This window comes from Stenella coeruleoalba (genome assembly GCF_951394435.1).
Source record: "Stenella coeruleoalba genome assembly, chromosome: 4".
NCBI lineage: Eukaryota > Metazoa > Chordata > Mammalia > Artiodactyla > Delphinidae > Stenella > Stenella coeruleoalba.
The window spans coordinates 103,949,813-103,967,386 of record NC_137149.1 but is presented as its reverse complement, the minus strand read 5'-3'; the positions used below and the strand labels follow the sequence as shown (position 1 = coordinate 103,967,386).

Sequence of the window (17,574 nt, the reverse complement as noted above, 5' to 3'; positions counted from 1 at the left end):
TAACCTTCTGAAACACCTCTTGCCTGTGTCAATGCAAAATAGGCAACGTGGCACAATAGTTAGGAGTGTCAAGTAAAAAACAAATCTGATTGTAAAGGGGAAAAGACTTTGCAGTAGGGACAAGGGGACTTGCATTAGGGAGAACCTCTGTGTGGTCTGCAGGGCCTCAAGGCTTAGCCAAAAGGGTTTTCCTTTTACAGCGAGGAGTTCGTGGGGCTGGGAAGGAGGGAAACCTAACCAAAGTTTGGGTAACAAACATTTTTTCCCCCCAGCTTTATTGAGGTATGATTGACAAATAAAAATTGTATATATTTCAGGTGTACCATGGGATGCTTGATAGGCACCGTGAAATGATTACTGCAGTCAAGCTAATTAATATATCCATAACCTCACGGAGTTAAATCTGTGTGTGTGTGGTGAGAACACTTGAGATCTACTGTCTTAGCAACTTTCAAGTGTACAATACAGTGTTACTAACTATGGTCACCGTGCTGTACCGGCATTTCACTCCCATTGATCAGTGGGGTCAAGCTGTTCAGCTAATCGTGAGGAGGCAAAAAATGGGAATCTGGAGGGTCAGTGCCTAGCCTTGTCTTAGGTAAAGAGAGACATCTGTGAATCTAATTCACATGGGGAAGGGTGTTTCTTTGCAGTCACCCATTTCCCGGAACACGGAAGCAGAGATTCCCGAACCATTACTGTTTTCCAGGGGCATGAGGCTCCGGTCAAATTCAGCCCTGCCAGGAGCACAGGTTTGCAGTGAGTCCTGGGGTGGGAGGCTGGCTGCACCCTCTGCTAGCAAACCTCAGGCATTCACGTAACCTCTTTGAGCTCTGGTCTCCTGAGGTGTAAAATGGGGACGATGATTTCCCTCTTGTAGACTATTAAGGGGATGAGATGAGATAAAGTGGCAACATAATGCCTGACTCTTGATAGTATTCTGCAGCTCAGAAACCTTCTATTCCCCCTCCTTATATATCATATAAAATCTAGGCTCCTGGGACCCCAACCTACCTCTCTAAATCAATCTCCCTACTCCCTAGAAAACCCACACCCAGTCACATCTAATACCGTCCGTCCTCTGTATCTTTTACTGTCTCATTCTCCACATCCACTCTTTCTGATTAAGCAGAGGGCTCCAGCAGAGATGGACATGGAACAGGCAGGGAGGAAGGGCTCGCTCTGTCCAGCCACACAGGATAGTCGAATCAACCCCAGCTATCCGTAAGGAGCCCATCCCCATGACCTCCTCCGCTTGCCCAGTTTTTATTCATTCTTCCTCGCTCACTTTAAGCACCACCTGTCTCTATCTCAGTCCGTAGAATCCACTGTCTGAACACCACAGAGACCATTGCCTGGTATACTCATTGACCATTTATTACGGGCTACTTTCCATTGTTGATTATCTTGCATGTGTGAATCACCATCCCCCAGATAGAGGGTAAACTCCTGGAACACAGAAACCACGTGTGTGTTGCTGGGTATCTCGTACCTGCAATGCCTGGCACAGACAGTGTTTGGCTGATTTGCATGTATAGTTCTACATTTTGCAAGAAAACCGTGGGTATAGCACTGCTTTAAATAGTTGTTAGGAAAAGGGATCACAGAGACACACAGATTTTGCTTTCCACCCACAAAAGGAACTGGCTGCACTTAGCTCTGTAGCGTGCTGGACTACCGATAAGACACACAAACTAATAGGTGCTAGATCTATGTGTTTCTGATTCTAGTGAATCTGTATCTGAATTGCTTTCTCTGTATCTGAATGTGGCTGAAATGGCTAGGGAACACCCACTTCCTCTGGGTACCCTTTAAAGGCTCCTTGGACTTGTAGCTGTCGAGCTGCTGTTATAGGGCCTTGACTGTGGCTTTGTCTTTGACTGATCATGCCTTTCTTCTGCTCTTCTCTGGTTGTCTCACATCAATTTCTTCTCTCCCAGCATCTTATAAGCAAAGTTGACGGAAAATAGAGTTTTCTAGTACTATATTTAGTTGATTGAACCAATATTTCTCCAAAACCTGCATTGTCCTTGAGGAGTGGGGAGGAGTAAAGAAAAAGACAAAAACCCTACTCTTTTTTTGTAGGTCAGCACCTTCTGTTTTGAGTAGCCAACTGTTAACCTAATATGTTCCAATATAGTAGCTGCACTTTCCTTCTCATTTTTGGTTGCTAATATCACTGCTTCATGTCGATTCCAATTAACCTCAATTTTTAGAAGATGTTTTCTGTCCTGAGCACTTTTTTTCCTAAGAAATTCCTGTGTAATGTGTTATAGGGTTCAAAGGAAGGGATGATCCATCCAGTTAAGGGGAGGGTACTCAAGGAATTTGTGGAGGAGGAGAAATTATTGCCCTACCTTTTTCTGGAAATTTCTGGATAAGAAAAAGAGGTTCTTTTTTTTTTTAATGTATGTATCTATTTATTTATTTATTATTTGGTTGCACTGGGTCTTAGTTGCGGCAGGTGGGGTCCTTAGTTGTGGCATGCGAACTCTTAACTGCAGCATGCGTGTGGGATCTAGTTCCCTGACCAGGGATTGAACCCAGGCCCCCTGCATTGGGAGCATGGAGTCTTAACCACTGTGCCACCAGGGAAGTCCCAAAAAAGAGACTCATTTTAATGAAATCAGATGACTTTGAAGGTATCTGTGGGCCTTCAAAATCCTCTAGAAGACAAATAATTATTATTTATGTGTTACACTTCTCATAGTTAGCATACTAGTTTTAGGTAGGTTATATTCATGTTACTGAGCTGTTTCTAGGTGCTGTGTGTATACCTTATACCAGAGAAACTCTACCATATAACTTGTATAACTAAAATGTGTAGTAGGTTTACACCCATTTTATTAAAATGTTGTATGCTGAGGTGGGGTGGGAGAGTGGAGGAAAGGGGCACTGGGTTCCAGACCCAGTTCTGACATGAAGCAGCTGTACAACCTTGACCACAGGCCCTTCCTTACCCTGCCAGGGCCTCTGGGTTCCATCTGGTAAGCTTCTCCAGGTATGCTGCCCTCTCTCTCCAGGCCCGACTCTCTCCCTTGTTCCTCCCCAGATAGCTAAGACTCTTGTTTAGAAGATAAGAAAAGACCACGAAACTCTTAAAAAAAACTGCCTAAAATGATCGGTTAGGCTGCTCTATGGCCAGGGCAGGGAGAGAGTAATGTGTGCAGGGGCAGACGGGGAGGACTTCACAAAGGAGAGAGTCTCAGCTGGACCCGGAGTTTGGAGGAAAGGGGTTTCGTGGTTTGTCTTTAAATTTTTCTATCTCAACAATCTGATCTCGACTCAGTAAATCAGTACTGACAGTAAAGGCCAAGAATATTTCAGTAATGTGTTGTTTGGCTAGAAATCTGATGATTAGATGTTCCGAACTGATGCCAAACCACAAAGAGTCCCCAGTTCTATGACACGGCTGACTCATGGATGTAAACTGACTTCCAGCCCTCCAGATGACTGTTTTTGCTTTGACAAGCTTAGGTTTTCTGCATCCATTTATTCCGGTTCCACTTTGTTTTTCCCTGCAGAGATTCTTGGGATATTTTCCATTGAATAATAGAGTTATATCATCAAGTTCCCTTGTAACATTGCTTCTATTAAATTGGAGGCCTGGACTACTAAAAATTGGCATCCTGTTGTGTTCTGTGACACAGGATGTTTTAGCATGTGATTTCTGTCATGTTTTGAAGCCGTCCCTCTGTTGATTGTCATTCAAATCCTCACCGGTGATATCAGGGGATGCTTCTCTTGCAATCTAGTTACTGTTTTACTAGTGGCCCTACATTGTCTTTATCAGCAGATCCCATTTTCCTCTTTTAAACATTTTTCTCAGTGTTAATTTTCTTTATTCATTATAAAAATTTGGAAAATACAAAATCTCATCCAGGAGAAAATAACAATGACCCAAATTCCAACATGCAGAGTTAGTCACTGTTTGAATTCTGGTTTATTTATTCTGTCTATGCTTTTATCCTTCTCGAGTACTTCAGTAATCTTAACTTTAAAAATGCAGTTTTTCTTTATTAACAAGTTAACTACTAGCTATTAGCTTTCTGTCTATTAACTTTGAGTGCTGTATTAATCAGGCTTCTCTTGCAATGCTGGATAACAAACAACCCCCAAATCTCAGTGGCTTATCATAGTAACATATACTCCGTACTCCTTACGGCCAGGTTGGCTGCAATTTGAGCGTAGCTGGGTCAGCCGACTTAGGCTGGACTCCTGGCTTCATGTCTGGTCTACACGTTACCATTTTCGGGCCTTGGCTGAAGGATCACCAACTACCTGGGACAGGGCAACAGAGGGTGGCTGGTGGAAACTTGCCATGCCTCTTAAGGCCTCAGCTCGAAGTTGGCGCTTTGCCATTCCACTCACATTCCGTTAATCAAATCAAGTCACTTGCCACACCTGAAGTCTGTAGGGTGGGAAGGATTCTCCATCCATAGAGGGGCCGTGGTGCATTAGTCTGCGAGAGCTGCCATAACGAATACCACAGCCTGGGTGACTTGAACAACAGAAATTTATTGTCTCACAGTGTTCTGGGTGCTAGAAGTCTGAGATCAAGGTGTCAACAGGGTTGATTTCTTCTGAGGCCTCAGTCATGTTGGATGACAGCCCACCCTAATGACTTCATTTAACCTTTAATTTCTCTTTAAAGACCCTATCTCCAAATACAGTCACATTCTGAGGTACTAGGGGTTAGGACTTCAATATATGAATTTTTTGGGGGGGGGGGCTGGCAGGGACACAATTTAGACCATAATCCGTGGTAAGGGTGGGAAACAAAGGAAGGATTGTAGCCAAAGAATACCCTAAGCACTTAACCTCAGTGTGGCTTAGCTTTCTTACCATTGAAACAGGGATATGCAAACCTGTGTTAGGGGTTTGTTGGGGATTAGATGAGAAAATGCGTGTGCAGCCCCTGGTGGTGAAAGTGGTAGAGCTGGGTGTGGTTCCACCTCAAATGGAAGAACCAAAGTAACCTTCTGGGGCCTCTCTTCCTGGTCTCTCATACGGGCGAGCTGGGAGCGCATGGAGCTTCTCAGAGTGGCCTGACTTCCACGGAAGCTGTCCGATCAGTAGACTCTTTGTGACGAAGCAAATAAGGCCTTTCGGGTACTCAGACTGTGGCCTTGGTTTTGGGGACACCATGTTTCCACCCATGAGCTATGGCTCTAGCATCCTTTCTTTACCACAGATATTTATAGAAAACCTGTTATGGCTCCTGAGGGCTGTGGGCTTCATATTGGCGTAAGGCATGTCCCTGCTCCCAAGGGACAGCAGCTGAATGCCTGTGGAAAACATAAGTGAGCCGGGAGGTCAAAGGACAGGGTGTCTCTCGTTCTGCCTCTGTGTTCAAAGCCAACTGCCTTACACTACGTAAATCCCCTTTTGGTTTTCTCCCCTAGAATATTGTGTTAAGGAATGGCTCGGAGACCTTTGAGTCCTGGAGGAAGCCCCCTCTGCCCGTGCACACCCAGTTCTATTTCTTCAATGTCACCAATCCAGAGGAGGTCCTCAGAGGGGAGACCCCTCGGTTGGAAGAAGTGGGGCCCTACACCTACAGGTGAGTCCCGACCCCCTCCCTGCCATACCAGCGAGAAAATGGAGCAACCCCCTGCTGTAGCCTGAGCCCCCGTCTCTTCCCACGAGCATCCTCTGTGTGCTGCGTGGGGGGCACATGTTCCGGCTACAGTTGTCTGAAATGCTGCTGGTGTTTGGCACACGTGTCAGTGGCTTTGTGGACCTGGCCAGACTCAGCCTGTTATGTTTAGAAACGCAGCTGCTTCCTCCTAAGGTGGCAGAATGTGGCTACTGAGCGACGGAGAGCTGCCCTCCACTCCCTACCCTTTTAAGGTCGTCCTGCGATTTTCTTTGGTGACTTTTAGGGTCTTTTCCTATTTCTCTCCGCCACATCCCTAGTTTTAGACCAGTTCCTAGAATTCATTGTTGGTCTGGAGACAGGACTTTCTGTCTCTTCTTTTTCTTTTTTTTTTAAACTGAGGTATAGTTGACTTACAATGTTGTGTTACTTTCTGCTGTACAGCAAAGTGATGCAGTTATACACGTGTCTGTACCTTCTTTTTTTATATTCTTTTCCATTATGGTTTATCATGGGATAGTGAATATAGTTCTCTGTGCTACACAGTAGGACCTTGTGGTTTTTCTGTCTCTTCATATTCACTCCTTTTCCCACTCCTCCAGAGTACAAGAGATAACCAGGTGGTAGGGTGGGTTAGGAGTTAGAGCATTGCTTTAATCATTTTTTTGAAAAGATTAATAGAGGGAGATGCTGGGGGATCTTATGGTCAAAGTATTTTCCCCACTGTTGCCGTATCGCCGCAACCCGCTAGGACAGTACACTGCCCCACACGCCTCTTTCCAACAAAGTTTCTCCTTACCAAGTTTAAAAAAAAAATAGTAGAGCAAGCAGACAGCGAGATCTTTCTTCTTCAGAACTGCTGCATGGTAAAAATGCCTCACAATTCTATCGCAACCGATTGCTCAATAAATGGTTGCCCCCTGATTCATTTCCTGTGAGTCAGCACTGTCTCAGCGCTGGACTTGAGAGATAAAAATCCCGATCCCTGCCTCAGGTGCTTATGGTTTGACCCTGGAGTCGAATGACCTGTTGTGAACCTCACTTCTGCCACTTACTAGTCCTCCGAGCCTCAGTTTCCTTATCTATAAAGTGGGGATAAAAATAGGACATCCACCGTGGGATTGTTTTGAGGACTAAGTGAGTCAAGTATTTATAAAGTGCTTAGACTACTGCCTGGCACAGAATTCACGCTAATTAAGTGTTTGATGTTATTATTAGTCTTAGGGGATTGTCTTGGTCCCTTCTGTGGAAATCAGTACCCAGAATCGTAAAGATGAGCTTTATCATTATATAGTAGAATTTTAAAAAATAAACAACACTTGGGTCCTCATTTTCAAAAGCGTTTTTATACCTTTAAAACCTCGAGAAACTCCAGGTACTGGGTAGAACCAGGCCTGCATTTGAGGCTGTCCAGCTTCGTGACAATTAGAAGTTGAGCCAGAATTAGGCTCTGAGCGTCCTGTTTGTTTGTTTTGCAGTTTTAACCATTTTTATGGTGATTTAAAAAAAAAAGCCCCACATAAGATGTACCATCTTGGGCTTCCCTGGTGTTGCAGTGGTTAAGAATCCACCTGCGAATGCAGGGGACACGAGTTCAAGCCCTGGTCTGGGAAGATCCCACATGCCGCGGAGCAACTAAGCCCGTGTGCCGCAACTACTGAGCCTGCGAGCCACAACTACTAAAGCCCGCACGCCTAGAGTCTGTGCTCTGCAACAAGAGAAGCCACCGCAATGAGAAGCCCGTACACTGCAACAAAGAGTAGCCTCCACTCTCCACAGCTAGAGAAAGCCCACGTGCAGCAGCGAAGACCCAATGCAGCCAAAAATAAAAGAATAAATTAATTAATTAATTTTTAAAAAATTATTAAGAAAAAAAAAGATGTACCATCTTTACCATTTTTAGGTGCAGTTCAGTAGTGTTAAACATATTCACATTGTTGCAAAACAGACCTCCAGAACTTTTTCATCTTGCAGATCTGAAACTGTATAGCCATTAAATAACTCCTCTTTTCTCCCCACCCTGGGCCCCTAAGAACCAACATTCTACTTTGTTTCTATGAATTTGATTGCTGTAGATATCTCATATAAGTGGAATCGTACAGTATTTGTCTTTTTCTGGTTTTGTTTTGTAACTAAATTCCTTCCAGCGAGACGGATGACTTCCTCCCTACGAGAATAAACTCACCTGAGAACTAAAGAAAAACCCCAACAAACAGTCTTCCCTCTGGGTCTCCTGGGCCTGTTCCTGTCATCATTATCCTCATTGAGAAAAAGACATGGGTTCTAACCATAACCCGAGGAAACCCAGTGTTCCATTAAGACATCTTCTGGGCCATTGTGTCTGCTGCCTTAATATGCTGTTGTAGATGTGGTCATGGGAATAAATAAATCCTAGAAATAAAATAGCGTCCAACTGTTACCATACTTCCTGCATGTTCCCATCTTAGAGGGACCTAAACTGACTCCTTAGGGAAGCCTGGGAACATCTCACAAGGGTCCTTAACCCTTGATCCATGGATCCCTAAGGGGTTATGGATAGAATTCCAGGTGGTCTGTGACTTGGGGGGAAAAATTACAGTTCATTTTCATTAACCACTCACTAAAATTTAGCATTTCCTTTGAGTATAAATGTAGGCAACAGATCACAGCAGTGTTAGCGGTACCGTGGCTTCACCACTAATGGAAACACAGATATCGTTGTGTCTCATGATAGCGGTTGCTCAAAATATAATTCATGTTCATAAATACTTAAAAATTACAGTAATTGTGGACTTCCCTGGTGGCACAGTGGTTAAGAATCCACCTGCCAGTGCAGGGGACACGGGTTCCAGCCCTGGTCCGGGGAGATCCCGCATGACGCGGAGCAGCTAAGCCCGTGTGCCACAACTACTGAGCCTGTGCTCTAGAGCCCACGAGCCACAACTACTGAGCCCATGTGCTGCAACTACTGAAGCCCGCGCGCCTAGAGCCCGTGCTCCGCAACAAGAGAAGCCACCTCAATGAGAAGCCCATGCACCACAACAAAGAGTAGCCCCCGCTCGCCTCAGCTAGAGAAAGCCTGTGTGCAGCAACGAAGACCCAACGCAGGCAAAAAAAAAAAAAAAAAAAAAAATTACAGTAGTTGTTAGACCTGCTGCTACATTTTATTTAAAATGTCAGTAAAGAAGCACACATATTACCATATCACAGATTTTTACAGTGACACCTGTATTTCAGTCATCGGTTTCCTTTGTAATCCTGGGTATTTTATTTTCTGTGTGTAAAGACATTTATCTGAGAAAGGATCTACCAGGCTGCCACAGGGCCCAAGGCACAGCGAAGGTAAGAATCCCAAGAGCAGATCCTGTAGGTTGGAAGGCAGATTGGTCACTCACTGATATTTCATTTTTGCTCCATGAGTTTTCCTGCCTCCGGTTTTCACCCTGCCCTGGTCTCTCCCATTTCACTGCCACAGTGATTTTCCAAAGGACACAGCTGACATTTCCTTTCCTTCTCTGCTCAGGGTCCTAGTGACTCTCCCTGTGTGATGTTCAAGGCCTGAGCACCCCAGCTTCTTCTGTATATATAGCCTCTTTGTTTGATTTTAATTTAATTTTTTGGCACTCTCAACCTAGAATTTTATTCTCCAACCAGAGCTAATTCTATGCTATAACCAGAACTGTCCAATAGAAATTTAATATGAGTGTCAACTTAAAAAAAACAAACAAACAGGGCTTCCCTGGTGGCGCAGTGATTGGGAGTCCGCCTGCCGATGCAGGGGACGCGGGTTTGTGCCCCGGTCCCGGAAGATCCCACATGCCGCGGAGCGGCTGGGCCCGTGAGCCATGGCCGCTGAGCCTGCGCGTCCGGAGCCTGAGTTCCGCGGCGGGAGAGGCCACAGCAGTGAGAGGCCCGCGTACTGCAAAAAAAAAAACAAAACAAAAACGTGCAACATAAGAGCTGTGAGTTGAGTTTATTCTGTGTCTTACGGAGGACTATAGCCTAAGAGACAGCCTCTCAGATAGCTCTGAGAAACTGTTCTAAAGAGGTAAGGAAGGGGAACTTCCCTGGCAGTCCAGTGGTCTAGACTCCACACTTCCAATGCAGGGGGCATGGGTTGGATCCCTGGTCAGGGAACTAAGATCACATGCCACTAGGTGCAGCAAAAAAAAAAAAAGAGGTAAGGAAGGAGTCAGAATATATATGAATTTTTTTGCAGGAAAAAGAAACATGTAGTCAAAACATCAAAAGATTACTTCTAATCACAAAAACAGACATCTCAAGTTAATGATTTTAGTGCTTTTCTATGTATGGGAAGATGCAAGAATCTGAGTCATTGAAATATTTCCTTAGGTATGTACCTTAATTATCTAGGGGCTGGTATCCAAAGCACAAAATGCTTCCTGTTTTTCTCCATCCTGAATTCCCCTCAGGCTCAGTTTTGGTAGGCAACTGCAGGAGCTAATGGCTTGATCCTATAGAACTAAAAGGGCAAGCAACATTTTTTTGTTGTTTACAGTGCCCCACCTTGGTCATAAATTTGACCAAGGCTTGGGAGGCATTTCATGACCAATTTGTCCCACAGCCCTAGGAGTGCTTATTCCCAGGTCAGGCAAGGATCTTAGTGATAGGCCATTCATATGCTATATCTGGCTTAGGCCCTATTAACCTAAACAACCTAAAATCCTCTGCATCTTCTGTTTTCCTACTCTATTATGATCCAGGAAATGTTTTCCCCTTGTTGTTTCTTCCCATATTTAAAGTTGCACTATTACAATTACCTTTATCTGTATATATGTGATATATATGTGATCATATATATATGTGTGATCAATTGCCTCAAGATATTTAGCCATCATTAATTTTGTTGGAGGCCTGGTTACACATCAGGTAATGCAGGATACAACAATCTGATAAAATAGAATATAAGTAAACTAACGAGTAACATTAATAAGATAGTATAGCAGAGAGACAAAAAGTATAAATAGTTTGAAAACAACAAAGAGAGAACAAATTAAAACAATGATTAGTATAACTAGTTGTAATCTGGATCTCAATAAGCCATCAAGTCCAGAGGGGAGCCAGTTAGAGAAGCCAAATTCTGGAGAGATTAGGTAAAGAGAAAAAGATAAATGTTTCATCTTCATTTGCAGAGGTATACTTCATCAACTTGCCACATATCATAGTTAGCATAAGAGGAAAGGTTTTCTGGAACACAAAGATTAAAAGCCAGTATATTTCAGAAAAAAATCATAAGATTATAAATCATATTTTTCAGTTCATTAAGTTCCATATAATTAATTCTTGTTGATCTTGATAAACGCATCAGGTTTTCTATTAGAGTTTTATAATTTCTTACCCAGTTCAGTGGTATGATCTAAAAGTCATCAGAAACCTATATTTGTCAAAAAATCCTTTTTATGAATTTTCTTGAAGATTTTCATTTTTGTAAAAGCATCAGAATAAAACAATGACTGTCTATAAATAACAAAAGACTTAAAATGACATGGTTAAAGATTTGATTACAGTGCAGTTGACAAAGCAACTTGGTTATTTCTGTGACAATACAACATTTTAAGGAATAATTAGAATCATAACTATATAGTACAGGGAATTATAGTCAATATCTTATAATAACCTATAAAGGATAAAAATCTGAAAAAGAAAAAAAAAAATATATATATATATATATACACCTATAAAGGATAAGAGTCTGGAAAACAATCTGAAAAAGAACCTATAGAGGATAAGAATCTGAAGAAATCTGAAAAAGAATATCAATATGTATATATAGATATATACACATATATATCTATATATATCTGAATCACTTTGCTGTACACCTGAAACTGACACAATATTGTAAGTCAACTATACTTCAATAAAAATTAAAAATTTTTAAAACCTTAATTTCTAGTGAAAACTAAGAAGTAAGCAAGTATGTACTTTTATGTTAGCATTCTGTAGATTGGCAAACTTATAAATACCATTTATGATTTTTAAAAATGTGCCCTTGGGGCTTCCCTGGTGGCGTAGTGGTTAAGAATCTGCCTGCCAATACAGGGGACATGGGTTCGAGCCCTGGTCTGGGAAGATCCCACATGCCGCAGAGCAACTAAGCCCATGCACCACAACTACTGAGCCTGTGCTCTAGAGCCCACTAGCCACAACTACTGAACCCACGCACCACAACTCCTGAAGCCTGCGCACCTAGAGCCTGTGCTCTGCAACGAGAGGCCACCACATTGAGAAGCCCCTGCACTGCAGCGAAGAGTAGCCCCCGCTTGCCGCAACTAGAGAAAGCCTGCGTGCAGCAACGAAGACCCAATGCAGCCAAAAATAAATAAGTTTTAAAAATTAAGATCTTTAAAAAATAATTATTAAAAATAAATAAAAACATGCCCTTTTATGGAAAAATTTTCAATGTGACACAAAACATTTATTAATGGTGCTAAATATCTTTAATTTCTCTATAAAAGGAAGCCTATTTTCAGTAATCAGGTTTTCAGTATCTTTATTTGGGAATGATCTAGATATTTAGTACATTTCCATCATTTAACTTAACGTAGCAAAACTCTAAAGTTTCAAGTTACCAAAAATCTGGAGAAACTATTTTTAAGTAGACATACCATAAAACATAATTCTTAAACAGTACACTAAATGGCTCTTATCCCATTTATATCTATTTAACTCATTTGTTTCCAACAATTATATTTAGATTACCCTGAAAACTTCAGGAGACATTAGACCATGTCAGCCATCATTCCAAGCTATTTTTCTTGCTGATAAATTTTAAAACAAATAATATGAACATATTTGACTAGGTTCAATAAAAGTAAGACATGTCTGTATTAATGAAACCAACAAACTTAAACTTTAAACCATATATTAATTTAATATTGAACATTTCCCAGATTACATGAACTTGAAATTCATTTGGGTTAGTTTCTATTACATTCAAAAATATTTAATTTCTAAGTGCCTCCTGTAAGTCAGTTAAATAGGGCTCCTTTATAAATTAATATTGATGATACTGTCTGGAGGTAGAGACATATCTATAATGTACACACAGACATATAACAGACATAACCAGAGATCTCATAACTTCATTTTACAACTTAGTCGTGAATCAGGTATTACAATATAAACTTACTAGTTTATAAATAACAGTTGGTGTAAGTTAAATTTATTTGCTTAGATGACTTAGCCTTTTTACAAAGACAGTTGCTTTCAATTCCCCAAAGAACTGGTCTGCCTAAATAATATCAAATGATTGATTTATGCAACTACATTTTCTTTAATTTGCTTTTTTATATCAATGAGAAGATTTCCAGCTAAACTGGAAATTAGGAGTTCTATGTTCTAGAACTTTAGGGTTCATTTTATCATGCCTTCAAAAGTTTGCACAAGGCATTCAACAAAGGCCCTCTTTCTGAGTGCACAAGTCAAACCCAGACCAATTTACCCTAGGGGCAAAAAAAGTCTCCACTGTTGCTTTATTAGGCCCTGAATATTAGCCCCCAGTTTTTGTTTCATATTGTGCGGGCTCAGGTAACTCTGTTTCCTTTAGTATGTTTAATTAATACTGCCTTAGGGGCAGATTTATATGCTCTGTATTATAATACCAGGCAGGAGAAGCATTCCCCAGTGAGACATAATGTCTATCCCACAGTATAAATAGGCAAAAGAGATGTAACCATCTCACAGAAAGCCCATTCAAATATGCCAATTTTTTTTAAAATTTATTTTTGCCTGCGTTGGGTCTTTGTTGCTGTGTGTGGGCTTTCTCTAGTTGTGGCAAGTGGGGACTACTCTTCGTTGCGGTGCATGGGCTTCTCATTGCGGTGGCTTCTCTTGTTGTGGAGCATGGGCTCTAGGCACACGGGCTTCAGTAGTTGTGGCACACGGGCTCAGTAGTTGTGGCTCGCGGGCTTTAGAGCACAGGCTCAGCAGTTGTGGCGCACAGGCTTAGTTGCTCTGCAGCATGTGGGATCTTCCCGGACCAGGGATTGAACGCGTGTCCCCTGCATTAGCAGGCAGATTCTTATCCGCTGCGCTACCAGGAAAGCCCCAAATACACCAATTTTTAAAAAATAAATTTTTATCTCAATTCTATCAACTCTTATACCTTTAACTTTAGCCAAGTGACCCAGGCCCTTTTGTCAATCTTTAATTTGATTAATTAGCCTAACTGTTGCCTCAAGCAATTGCTGGTTAGGTATCTTAGTATAATTTTATTCCAGCCTTAAAAAAAATTTTTTTTTTACTGGGCTAAATAAACCAGACTTGATTGGGGCCCTTTAATGTTGGGGGGACCAATAGGGGGTCTCTTTGGCCCATTCAACTTTGGGTAATGTTGTATCAAAGCCTTTGTGTTTTTTGTTTGTTTTATTTTGTTTTTTGGCCACGCTGTGCGACTTGCGGGATCTTAGTTCCCTGACCAGGAATTGAACCTGGGCCCTCGGCAGTGAAAGCACAGAGTCCCAACCACTGGACCACCAGGGAATTCCCTGAAGCCCTTGTTTTAATCTCATCAATGTCCATTTTATTTATCGCATTTTTAAATCACTATCTAAAGATTTCTATCCTGCTGGGACGAGTCCCTTTAAAATTTCCACCTTGTTGGGAAGCAGTCTCTTGACTTCCCCCTCAACATTTCCTATTCCCTTGTTAATCAACCGGATTAACGTTAATTAACCTGATGTTTTTATTAGTATCCTAAGACCCATCAAGGGAAAGCCAAGACTACAAATAAGGCTTCCCAAATCGTTTTGTTTTATTTTATTTTAAACTATGGGAATTCTTAAGGTTAGAATCTTAAGAATTCCCATAGTTTATTCAGAGGTTGTTAATAAACCTCTGTATCTACCTTTTAATTTGCTCTTTTTATAGGTACCAATAAAACAGCTATTTATAATGAGAGTTCTCTAAAAATTTACCAATTTAGAAGTTTCTTCAATTTAAAAGATCCATTGTCTGGCCATTGATGAGTAGTATCTTAATAATGATAACCAGTAAGATGCAACAGGCACCCGCAACAAGGGAGTGCAAAGGATGCAGCCTTCAGAAGATCCAGAAAATTTACTCCAAAAAAATAGTCTAAGAGGGCTTCCCTGGTGGTGCAGTGGTTGAGAGTCCACCTGCCAATGCAGGGGATGCGAGTTCGTGCTCCGGTCCGGGAAGATCCCACATGCCGCGGACCGGCTGGGCCCGTGAGCCATGGCCACTGAGCCTGCGCGTCTTGTGCTCCGCAACAAGAGAGGCCACAACAGTGAGAGGCCCGTGTACTGCAAAAAAAAAAAATAGTCTAAGAAAATAAAGGCCTTTGTTGTACAGGTGGACGCAATGAAGGTTGAGAAGACAAAGGTCCCTTATGAACTGGGACCCCTTATGACAAATTTTCCTGAGAGCTGGCACAGCCAGACAAAAAGACTGTTTGGAATCCCAGTCTATTTGACGGGCTGTCAAATGTACATCGTATGTGTACTTTCCTGATGGCGGACACTGTGCTCTCAAAACACAGAACAAAATGCCTAAGACAATCAAGTAGAACATTTACATCTCAAAGGCATAGGGAGAGAAATGCAAGTTCCTCCTAAGTCCTAAGAGGGCTTTTGTTCCTTTAAGGTCAGAAATCTGAAAAGATATTTTATCAAGCTGGCTTTCTTTAACTGCGTATGCAAAAACCAGTTTTAGAATGGCAAAAAGAGCCCCTTCTCAGCCATTTTTAGGGTGAGATTTCCTTAGTTCTCACTTAAGTACTTGCAAGTATAAATTCTGTACATCCCTAAACCTGGCTGGGTTTTAGTTGTTAGTTGGAGGTTGGCTTTCTGATACCCCTCATTTCTCTGTTTGAGAAACTGTTTCCTATTTTAAAGTTGAATTTGTCAGGAATAATATTTACTAATGAGATTGTGTGATGGGCAATGTGCTGCTTGTGAGCTTAACCCCTCTAGGTGTTACCCTAGAGTCACTTCTGCTCTTCTACGTGTCTCTTCTAAAACAACCATTGGTGCTGGGATCAGTGAGTGGCCAACTCTCATACATGGTCCCCAGACAAGCACGTTTTAAACTAATGAGTGGGTTTCCTTATGGGACTCTGCTTCCATCACTCCCATAAATGTCTTAGTTGCCTGAGAAAGCCATAACTGACTGGGAGGACCCTTGTCCCTCTTCCTCTGAGCAAAGCTTTCATGTGATATCTTCACTTTTATCCCGACAGAGTCTGTTAAGGTAGCCAAATTGAGGAAGGATGTCAGGTCAGCTTCCTACTTAATCACCTAGTCCAAGCCTCCTTAGGGTCTTTCAGCTGAGCAAACTCATCCCAGTGTTTATCACCTGAGGGTAACCTCAGTGTCTTTCAGTTGAGCAAATACAGGCACCTCTTCTGGAACCTAAGTTCAAGGATAACCTACCCCTCATAGTGAGGAGTTTAACAACCTCTGAATAAACTCAAGATCTTCAGCTAAGAGTGGGAGATCCGGTACTAAGAGAGACTCACTTAAATTTGTCTGGACTCGTTGAGGAGGCAGACTGGCACAAGGGGCCCTGCTGGTGTCAAGGCTCTGGATCCTTGTAGAATTCAGGCGAAGGAGAGAAGTCTGCTCTGGGTCTTCATGGTTGCCAAAACTGCTGACAAAAAAAAAAAAAAAAGGCACAACATAAGAGCTGTGAGTTGAGTTTAGTCTTACTGAGGCCTATAGCCCAGGAGACAGCCTTTCAGATACCTCTGAGAAACTGTCCCGAAGAGGTAAGGGAGGGGCCAGGATATATGTGAACTTTTTTGCTGGAAAGAAACACATAGTTGAACATCAAAAAGTTACTGCTAATCACAAAGAATAGACATTTCAAGTTAATGATTTAAGTTGTTTTCTATGTATGGGAAGATGCAAGAATCTAGGGTCATTGAAATATTTCCTTAGATATGAACCTTGACTATCTAGGGGCTGATATCCAAAGCACAGAATGCTTCCTGTTTTTCTCCATCCTGAATTCCCCTCAGGCTCACTGTCGGTGGGCTACTGCAGTGGCTGATGGCTTGATCTTTGTGGAACTGTAATTGCAGGCAACATTTTTGTTTTTCTTTATATGAGCCATATATGTAATTTAAAATTTTCTAGGAGTCACATTAAAAAAAAAGTAAAAAGAAACAGGAGAAATTAATTTGAATATTTCATTTACCTCCAAACTACTTAAAATAGTATCATTTAAACATGTAATCAATATTCAGAATTATTAACAAGGCACTTTGCATTCTTTTTTTCATAGGAAGTCTTTGAAATCCATGTGTATTTTACATTATAGCACATTGAATTTAGGACTAACCACTGTTCAAGTGTGTAATAGCCTCGTGTGGCTAGTGGCTACCATAGTGGACAGCACAGTTCTAACCAAACTCCAATTAATTTTACAGCCCTAGACACCCTACCCTGTCAGTAAGCATGCCGTTCCCTCAGTCAAGAAGGAACTCCACCACCTCTCTCTGTTCTCCCCTAGATTTTCCCTGACTTTGAATGCACTCTGCCTGGTATGTGATAAAGTGAAAGGAAAGAACCAAATCCTTTCATCTCTGCATATCCAGTGTCCAGTGAATATCTATAGAATAAGTGAATGAAACATCCTCAGCCGTGGTTTAAATCCACAGGACACAAGTGGCTCAGCTGGAACCCCAGGACTGAGTCAGGGAAACCCAGGACCCAAGGACAGGTTCAGGAAAGGGGAATAGGGTCCTGAAAATGAGTGACTTTGTTTAGGAACGGCTACTCACATGTGCATTACAAACTGCTAAGTGTTCCTAGTAGGGTTGAGTGGGCTGTGAACTGGGATTTGTAGGAAAACCTGGCTTTTTAGGGAGACCTACAGCCCCTCTAATGGGTCTTCTGTAATCATTTGGTGGATCTGATCTCTGTCACTTATGACTTAATTATGCTATTGTTTAGCTACATGGGAAAGACAGAACATTCCAGTAGCTCTGCCCCAGTATTTGACAGTCCCAC

At 41.9% G+C, this 17,574-nt stretch overlaps 1 protein-coding gene across 1 annotated transcript in view; it reads left to right on the top strand.

The window, feature by feature from the left end:
* Positions 1–17,574, top strand: part of SCARB2 (scavenger receptor class B member 2) — a 68,469-nt gene that overhangs the window by 14,457 nt on the left and 36,438 nt on the right. Inside the window, exon 2 of the mRNA XM_079919237.1 lies at positions 5,406–5,563. Within this exon, the coding sequence (XP_079775363.1) occupies positions 5,406–5,563 (158 nt within the window). The remainder of the gene's footprint in view (positions 1–5,405; positions 5,564–17,574) is intronic.